We start from the raw sequence: 9,257 nt of genomic DNA on the forward strand, positions 1-9,257 counted from the left end.
GCCTAAAGCTAATGTGTTGTCTATGTTTGATTGCTCCTTTGTTACTCTCTGTTTATTTCCTTGTTGGAAGGTTTGCCAGAACTGGACTCAGGGATCAGGGGGCAGCAGCTTTCAGTGTCCAGGACAGAAGACCAGCTGCCCTGGAGCAATACCAGCAGGACCGACAGGAATGAGGATGGGTGAGCAGAGCCATTCAACCTTGAGCTAAGTTCAGGGTAGCACCAAAAGTGCAGGTGGTAGCTGAGCAGCTGGATCCAGTGGGGAACCTGGGGGACTGAAGGAGGTTTGGAGTGCCATCATATTGTCTAAGATGAATTTCTTACTGAATTTCTTGGATTATGAGAAAATGCTTTAATTGAGTATTGTGGAATCTGACAGAGACAGGATGGTCGTGAGCTCATTCCCTGCTCTGCTGTTTGCTGATGAGCTGGGGCAGCGTAAATTAAACTCAAGGTCTCTGGGCTGAGGAGAGTAAATCAGTTGGACATCCTGCTCCTCTCCGCTGTTCAGAGAATGTGTGTGTGTGGGTTTCGGCTCTTAAGCTCTTTCTGCATGAAGTCTCAGTGGAGACTGGTTACTGTGACATTGCATCTCAGGCTCTCATTGAGTGTTTCCCAGCAGGTGTGGGGAAACAGCTTACCAACTAGGTGACCTGTGGCATACAGCCACTCGCTGGCTGAGTATCCAGAACATGACTGCTTCAAAGCTGTGATGTTCCCTGCAGTCCCATTTGTCCAGTTGTGCTGCATGCAGTAGCACTAATAGGCACCTGTGCTGCTTTCTCAGGTCCTGCTTCAGCTCCCAGATGGATGAGCTGTTGTGCCCTCCGACAAGCACTGAGGGACGGAATGATGAGAAGGCACTCCTCGACCAACTCGTGTCCTTCCTCAGCGCCAAGGATGAGGTGGAGCTCGTGGAAATCGACAAAGCTCTTGGAATCGACAAACTCATCCAGGCAAGTCATAGCTCAAGTGGGTAGTATGAAATAGTGAACACACACTCTCTCCCGTCAACGCACCAGCTCCATCTAAGTATCACAGGAGGTGTGTTGCTGCTCTTGTGCACAGTGCAAATGGCAACAGCCTCACAAAACAACAACTCAGTCTGCAGCACATTGGCCATTTCACAGCACAGCCATCACATTGGCAGGGTGAGAGTTCTGGTGTGGGACAATTAGAGGTGCTGCTAAATTTACATTATGCAACATTAGTGTATCCAATCCCATGCTGTATCTGTCCTGGGAGTGTTTGATGGGGACAGTGTAGAGGGAAATTTACTCAGTATCTAACCCCGTGCTGTATCTGTCCTGGGAGTGTTTGATGGGGACAGTGTAGAGGGAGATTTACTCTGTATCTAACCCCGTGCTGTACCTGCCCTGGGAGTGTTTGATGGGGACAGTGTAGAGGGAGCTTTACTCTGTATCTAACTCCGTGCTGTACCTGTCCTGGGAGTGTTTGATGGGGACGGTGTAGAGGGAGCTTTACTCTGTATCTAACCCCGTGCTGTACCTGTCCTGGGAGTGTTTGATGGGGACAGTGTAGAGGGAGTTTTACTCTGTATCTAACCCCGTGCTGTACCTGTCCTGGGTGTGTTTGATGGGGACAGTGTAGAGGGAGATTTACTCTGTATCTAACCCCGTGCTGTACCTGTCCTGGGAGTGTTTGATGGGGACAGTGTAGAGGGAGTTTTACTCTGTATCTAACCCCGTGCTGTACCTGTCCTGGGTGTGTTTGATGGGGACAGTGTAGAGGGAGATTTACTCTGTATCTAACCCCGTGCTGTACCTGTCCTGGGAGTGTTTGATGGGGACAGTGTAGAGGGAGCTTTACTCTGTATCTAACCCCGTGCTGTACCTGTCCTGGGAGTGTTTGATGGGGACAGTGTAGAGGGAGCTTTACTCTGTATCTAACTCCGTGCTGTACCTGTCCTGGGTGTGTTTGATGGGGACGGTGTAGAGGGAGATTTACTCTGTATCTAACCCCGTGCTGTACCTGTCCTGGGAGTGTTTGATGGGGACAGTGTAGGGGGAGATTTACTCTGTATCTAACCCCGTGCTGTACCTGTCCTGGGAGTGTTTGATGGGGACAGTGTAGAGGGAGATTTACTCTGTATCTAACCCCGTGCTGTACCTGTCCTGGGAGTGTTTGATGGGGACAGTGTAGAGGGAGCTTTACTCTGTATCTAACCCCGTGCTGTACCTGTCCTGGGAGTGTTTGATGGGGACAGTGTAGAGGGAGCTTTACTCTGTATCTAACCCCATGCTGTACCTGTCCTGGGAGTGTTTGATGGGGACAGTGTAGAGGGAGATTTACTCTGTATCTAACCCCGTGCTGTACCTGTCCTGGGAGTGTTTGATGGGGACAGTGTAGAGGGAGCTTTACTCTGTATCTAACCCCATGCTGTACCTGTCCTGGGAGTGTTTGATGGGGACGGTGTAGAGGGAGCTTTACTCTGTATCTAACCCCGTGCTGTACCTGTCCTGGGTGTGTTTGATGGGGACGGTGTAGAGGGAGATTTACTCTGCATCTAACCCCGTGCTGTACCTGTCCTGGGAGTGTTTGATGGGGAAGTGTAGAGGGAGCTTTACTCTGTATCTAACCCCGTGCTGTACCTGTCCTGGGAGTGTTTGATGGGGACAGTGTAGAGGGAGATTTACTCTGTATCTAACCCCGTGCTGTACCTGCCCTGGGAGTGTTTGATGGGGACGGTGTAGAGGGAGATTTACTCTGTATCTAACCCCGTGCTGTACCTGTCCTGGGAGTGTTTGATGGGGACGGTGTAGAGGGAGCTTTACTCTGTGTCTAACCCCGTGCTGTATCTGTCCTGGGAGTGTTTGATGGGTACAGTATAGAGGGAGCTTTACTCTGTATCTAACCCCGTGCTGTACCTGTCCTGGGAGTGTTTGATGGGGACAGTGTAGAGGGAGATTTACTCTGTATCTAACCCCGTGCTGTACCTGTCCTGGGAGTGTTTGATGGGGACGGTGTAGAGGGAGATTTACTCTGTATCTAACCCCGTGCTGTACCTGTCCTGGGAGTGTTTGATGGGGACAGTGTAGAGGGAGCTTTACTCTGTATCTAACCCCGTGCTGTACCTGCCCTGGGAGTGTTTGATGGGGACAGTGTAGAGGGAGATTTACTCAGTATCTAACCCCGTGCTGTACCTGTCCTGGGAGTGTTTGATCTATGTGCTCCATTATGCAGCTCAATGTTCAGAGGCTTTGCCAGCCTCTTGCCTGTGTTCTTCATTGTTTTTAAAGTCCTTCTCTCCTGTTCCATCTGATGTAGAGTGGAGAACTTGACCGGCTTCAGAATCGAGTGATGGCTCAGCCATATACGCCACTGGAGCCGAAGGCTGAAATATGCCAGCAGGGTTACCTGCCTGGTTCTCCTACAGGCACTTTACCCAACCCGTCCTCTGCTCTGCTCCAGCAGCAGCTCCCATTTAGCCCAGTGCCTGGTGAATTAGCATCACGAGGAGCTTACCCCACCAGCATGGGCCTACATACTCGGCAGGGCTTGATCCGATCGTCCACTGTCACCAACCAGCTCCGACTACAGCTACAGCAGAGACTACAGGGACAGCAGGTCAGTGTAATCTGCCCCCCAAACGCCCCCATGCCACCTAGCATACAAAACCCTGCCATGTCAAAGAACAAAGAAAAGTACAGCACAGGAACAGACTTCTTTGGCCCTCCAAGCCTGTATGCGGTGTGGGCAGTGTGTGTGTGTGTGTGTGTGTGTGTGTGTGTGTGTGTGTGTGTGTGTGTGTGTGTGTGTGTGTGTGTGTGTGTGTGTGTGTGTGTGTGTGTGTGTGTGTGTGTGTGTGTGGGTGTATGCGGTGTGGGCAGTGTTTGTGTGTGTGTGTGTGTGTGTGTGTGTGTGTGTGTGTGTGTGGGGGTGTGTGTGTGTGGGGGTGTATGCGGTGTGGGCAGTGTTTGTGTGTGTGTGTGTGTGTGGGGGATGTATGCAGTGTGGGCAGTGTTTGTGTGTGTGTGTGTGGGGGGTGTATGCGGTGTGGGCAGTGTGTGTGTGTGTGGGGGGTGTATGCGGTGTGGGCAGTGTGTGTGTGTGTGTGTGGGGGGGGTGTATGCGGTGTGGGCAGTGTTTGTGTGTGTGTGTGTGTGTGTGTGTGTGTGTGGGGTGTGTATGCGGTGTGGGCAGTGTGTGTGTGTGTGGGGGGTGTATGCGGTGTGGGCAGTGTGTGTGTGTGTGTGTGTGTGTGTGGGGGGTGTATGCGGTGTGGGCAGTGTGTGTGTGTGTGTGTGTGTGTGGGGGGGGTGTATGCGGTGTGGGCAGTGTGTGTGTGTGTGTGGGGGGTGTATGCGGTGTGGGCAGTGTGTGTGTGTGTGTGTGTGTGTATGTGTGTGTGTGTGTGTGTGGGGGGGGGTGTATGCGGTGTGGACAGTGTGTGTGTGTGTGTGTGTGTGGGGGGTGTATGCGGTGTGGGCAGTGTGTGTGTGTGTGTGTGTGGGGTGTATGCGGTGTGGGCAGTGTGTGTGTGTGTGTGTGTGTGGGGGGTGTATGCGGTGTGGGCAGTGTGTGTGTGTGTGTGTCTGGGGGGTGTATGCGGTGTGGGCAGTGTGTGTGTGTGTGTGTGGGGGGTGTATGCGGTGTGGGCAGTGTGTGTGTGTGTGTGGGGGGTGTATGCGGTGTGGGCAGTGTGTATGTGTGTGGGGTGTATGCGGTGTGGACAGTGTGTGTGTGTGGGGAGGGTGTATGCGGTGTGGGCAGTGTGTGTGTGTGTGTGTGTGTGGGGGGTGTATGCGGTGTGGGCAGTGTGTGTGTGTGGGGGGTGTATGCGGTGTGGGCAGTGTGTGTGTGTGTGGGGGGTGGGGGCGGGGGGTGTATGCGGTGTGGGCAGTGTGTGTGTGTGTGGGGGTGTTGTATGCAGTGTGGGCAGTGTGTGTGTGTGTGTGTGTGTGTGTGTGTGTGTGTGTGTGTGTGGGGGGGTGTATGCGGTGTGGGCAGTGTGTGTGTGTGTGTGTGTGGGGGGGGGGTGTGGGCTGTGTGTGTGTGGGGGTGTGTATGCGGTGTGGGCAGTGTGTGTGTGTGTGTGTGGGGGGGGGGTGTATGCGGTGTGGGCAGTGTGTGTGTGTGGGGGGGTGTATGCGGTGTGAGCAGTGTGTGTGTGTGTGTGTGTGTGTGGGGCGGGGGGTGTATGCAGTGTGGGCAGTGTGCGTGTGTGTGTGTGTGTGGGGTGTATGCAGTGTGGGCAGTGTGTGTGTGTGGGGGGGGTGTATGCGGTGTGGGCAGTGTGTGTGTGTGTGTGTGTGTGTGGGGTGTATGCGGTGTGGGCAGTGTATGTGTGTGTGTGTGTGTGTGTGGGGTGTATGCGGTGTGGGCAGTGTGTGTGTGGGTGTGGGGTGTGTATGCGGTGTGGGCAGTGTGTGTGTGTGTGTGGGGGGTGTATGCGGTGTGGGCAGTGAGTGTGTGTGGGGGGTGTATGTGGTGTGGGCAGTGTGTGTGTGTGTGGGGGGTGTATGCGGTGTGGGCAGTGTGTGTGTGTGTGTGGGGGGGGGGTGTATGCGGTGTGGGCAGTGTGTGTGTGTGTGTGTGTGTGTGTGTGGGGCGGGGGTGTATGCGGTGTGGGCAGTGTGTGTGTGTGTGTGTGTGTGTGGGGGGCGGGGGTGTATGCGGTGTGGGCAGTGTGTGTGTGTGTGTGTGGGGGTGTTGTATGCAGTGTGGGCAGTGTGTGTGTGTGTGTGTGTGTGTGTGTGGGGGGTGGTGTGGGCAGTGTGTGTGTGTGTGTGTGTGTGGGGGAGTGTATGCGGTGTGGGCAGTGTGTGTGTGTGTGGGGGGGGCGTTGTATGCGGTGTGGGCAGTGTTTGTGTGTGTGTGTGTGGGGGGGGGGGGTGTGGGCTGTGTGTGTGTGTGTGTGGGGGGGGTGTATGCGGTGTGGGCAGTGTGTGTGTGTGGGGGGTGTATGCGTTGTGGGCAGTGTGTGTGTGTGGGGGGGGTGTATGCGGTGTGGGCAGTGTGTGTGTGTGGGGGGTGTATGCGTTGTGGGCAGTGTGTGTGTGTGGGGGGGGTATATGCGGTGTGGGCAGTGTGTGTGTGTGGGGGGGTGTGTATGCGGTGTGGGCAGTGTGTGTGTGTGGGGGGTGTATGCGGTGTGGGCAGTGTGTATGTGTGGCGGGGGTGTATGCGGTGTGGGCAGTGTGTATGTGTGTGGGGGGGGTGTATGCGGTGTGGGCAGTGTGTGTGTGTGGGGGGGTGTATGCGGTGTGGGCAGTGTGTGTGTGTGGGGTGTATGCGGTGTGGGCAGTGTGTGTGTGTGGGGGGGGTGTATGCGGTGTGGGCAGTGTGTGTGTGTGTGTGTGGGGGGGGTGTATGCGGTGTGGGCAGTGTGTATGTGTGGGGGGGGTGCATGCGGTGTGGGCAGTGTGTGTGTGTGGGGGGGGTGTATGCAGTGTGGGCAGTGTGTGTGTGTGGGTGGGGTGTATGCGAAGTGGGCAGTGTGTGTGTGTGTGTGGGGTGTATGCGGTGTGGGCAGTGTGTGTGTGTGGGGGGGGTGTATGCGTTGTGGGCAGTGTGTGTGTGTGGGGGGGGTGTATGCGGTGTGGGCAGTGTGTGTGTGTGGGGGGTGTATGCGTTGTGGGCAGTGTGTGTGTGTGGGGGGGTATATGCGGTGTGGGCAGTGTGTGTGTGTGGGGGGGGGTGTATGCGGTGTGGGCAGTGTGTGTGTGTGGGGGGTGTATGCGGTGTGGGCAGTGTGTGTGTGTGGGGGGGGGTGTATGCGGTGTGGGCAGTGTGTGTGTGTGGGGGGTGTATGCGGTGTGGGCAGTGTGTATGTGTGGGGGTGGTGTATGCGGTGTGGGCAGTGTGTATGTGTGGGGGGGGGTGTATGCGGTGTGGGCAGTGTGTGTGTGTTGGGGGGGTGTATGCGGTGTGGGCAGTGTGTGTGTGTGGGGGGGGTGTATGCGGTGTGGGCAGTGTGTGTGTGTGGGTGGGGTGTATGCGGTGTGGGCAGTGTGTGTGTGTGGGGTGTATGCGGTGTGGGCAGTGTGTGTGTGTGTGGGGGTGTGTATGAGGTGTGGGCAGTGTGTGTGTGTATGTGTGGGGGGGGCGTATGCGGTGTGGGCAGTGTGTGTGTGTGGGGGGGGTGTATGCGGTGTGGGCAGTGTGTGTGTGTGGGTGGGGTGTATGCGATGTGGGCAGTGTGTGTGTGTGGGTGGGGTGTATGCGGTGTGTGTGTGTGTGTGTGTTTGGGGGGTGTATGCGGTGTGGGCAGTGTGTGTGTGTGTGGGGGGGTGTATGCGGTGTGGGCAGTGTGTGTGTGTGTGTGGGGGGTGTATGCGGTGTGGGCAGTGTGTGTGTGCGTGTGGGGGGTGTATGCGGTGTGGGCAGTGTGTGTGTGTGTGTGGGGTGTATGCGGTGTGGGCAGTGTGTGTTTGTGTGTGTGTTTGGGGGGTGTATGCGGTGTGGGCAGTGTGTGTGTGTGTGTGTGTGTGTATGTGTGTGTGGGGGGCGGGGGGTGTATGCGGTGTGGGCAGTGTGCGTGTGTGTGTGTGTGTGTGTGTGTGTGTGTGTTTAGGGGGTGTATGCGTTGTGGGCAGTGTGTGTGTAGGGGGGTGGTGTATGCGGAGTGGGCAGTGTGTGTGTGTGTGTGTGTGTGTGTGTGTGTGTTTGGGGGGTGTATGCGGTGTGGGCAGTGTGTGTGTGTGTGTGTGTGGGCGGGGGGGGGTGTATGCGGTGTGGGCACTGTGTGTTTGTGTGGTGGGTGTATGCGGTGTGGGCAGTGTGTGTCTGTGTGTGTGTGTGTGTGTGTGTGTGTGTGTGTGTGTGTGTGGGGGTGTGTATGCGGTGTGGGCAGTGTGTGTGTGTGTGTGGGGTGTATGCAGTGTGGGCAGTGTGTGTGTGTGTGTGGGGGGTGTATGCGGTGTGGGCAGTGTGTGTGTGTGTGGGGGGTGTATGCGGTGTGGGCAGTGTGTGTGTGTGTGTGTGTGTGTGTGTGGGGGTGTGTATGCGGTGTGGGCAGTGTGTGTGTGTGTGTGGGGTGTATGCAGTGTGGGCAGTGTGTGTGTGTGTGTGGGGGGTGTATGCGGTGTGGGCAGTGTGTGTGTGTGGGGGGGGTGTATGCGGTGTGGGCAGTGTGTGTGTGTGGGGGGGTGTATGTGGTGTGGGCAGTGTGTGTGTGTGTGTGTGGGGTGTATGCGGTGTGGGCAGTGTGTGTGTGTGGGGGGGGTGTATGCGGTGTGGGCAGTGTGTGTGTGTGTGTGGGGGGTGTATGCGTTGTGGGCAGTGTGTGTGTGTGGGGGATGTATGCGGTGTGGGCAGTGTGTGTGTGTGGGGGGGTGTATGCGGTGTGGGCAGTGTGTGTGTGTGTCTGTGTGTGTGTGTGGGGGATGTATGCGGTGTGGGCAGTGTGTGTGTGTGGGATGTATGCGGTGTGGGCAGTGTGTGTGTGTGTGGGGGGTGTATGCGGTGTGGGCAGTGTGTGTGTGTGTGTGTGTGTGTGTGGGGGATGTATGCGGTGTGGGCAGTGTGTGTGTGTGTGGGGGATGTATGCGGTGTGGGCATTGTGTGTGTGTGGGGGGTGTATGCGGTGTGGGCAGTGTGTGTGTGCGTGTGTGGGGTGTATGCAGTATGGGCAGTGTGTATGTGTGGGGGGGGTGTATGCGGTGTGGGCAGTGTGTGTGTGGGGGGGGTGTATGCGGTGTGGGCAGTGTGTGTGTGTGGGTGGGGTGTATGCGGTGTGGGCAGTGTGTGTGTGTGGGGTGTATGCGGTGTGTGCAGTGTGTGTGTGTGCGGGGGTGTATGCGGTGTGGGCAGTGTGTGTGTGTGTGGGGGGTGTATGCGGTGTGGGCAGTGTGTGTGTGCGTGTGGGGGGTGTATGCGGTGTGGGCAGTGTGTGTGTGTGTGTGGGGTGTATGCGGTGTGAGCAGTGTGTGTGTGTGTGTGTGTGTGGGGTGTATGCGGTGTGGGCAGTGTGTGTTTGTGTGTGTGTTTGGGGGGTGTATGCGGTGTGTGTGTGTGTGTGTGTATGTGTGTGTGGGGGGCGGGGGGTGTATGCGGTGTGGGCAGTGTGTGTGTGGGGGGGTGGTGTATGCGGAGTGGGCAGTGTGTGTGTGTGTGTGTGTGTGTGTGTGGGGGGGCGGTGTATGCGGTGTGGGCAGTGTGTGTGTGTGTGGGGGGGGTGTATGCGGTGTGGGCAGTGTGTGTGTGTGTGGGGGGGTGTATGCGGTGTGGGCAGTGTGTGTGTGTGTGTGTGTGTGTGTGTGTTGGGGGGGGTGTATGCGGTGTGGGCAGTGTGTG

At 56.6% G+C, this 9,257-nt stretch overlaps 1 protein-coding gene across 3 annotated transcripts in view; it reads left to right on the forward strand.

Moving 5' to 3' along the window:
* The window catches only part of ncoa1 (nuclear receptor coactivator 1), a 131,887-nt gene that overhangs the window by 105,423 nt on the left and 17,207 nt on the right, over positions 1-9,257 (forward strand). For all 3 annotated transcript variants that reach the window (XM_041216914.1, XM_041216924.1, XM_041216933.1), the window contains 3 exons: positions 71-179; positions 787-955; positions 3,288-3,587. In XM_041216914.1, coding sequence (XP_041072848.1) covers positions 71-179; positions 787-955; positions 3,288-3,587 — 578 coding nt within the window. The remainder of the gene's footprint in view (positions 1-70; positions 180-786; positions 956-3,287; positions 3,588-9,257) is intronic.

This window comes from Carcharodon carcharias, chromosome 2 (genome assembly GCF_017639515.1).
Source record: "Carcharodon carcharias isolate sCarCar2 chromosome 2, sCarCar2.pri, whole genome shotgun sequence".
Taxonomy (NCBI): Eukaryota; Metazoa; Chordata; class Chondrichthyes; order Lamniformes; family Lamnidae; genus Carcharodon; species Carcharodon carcharias.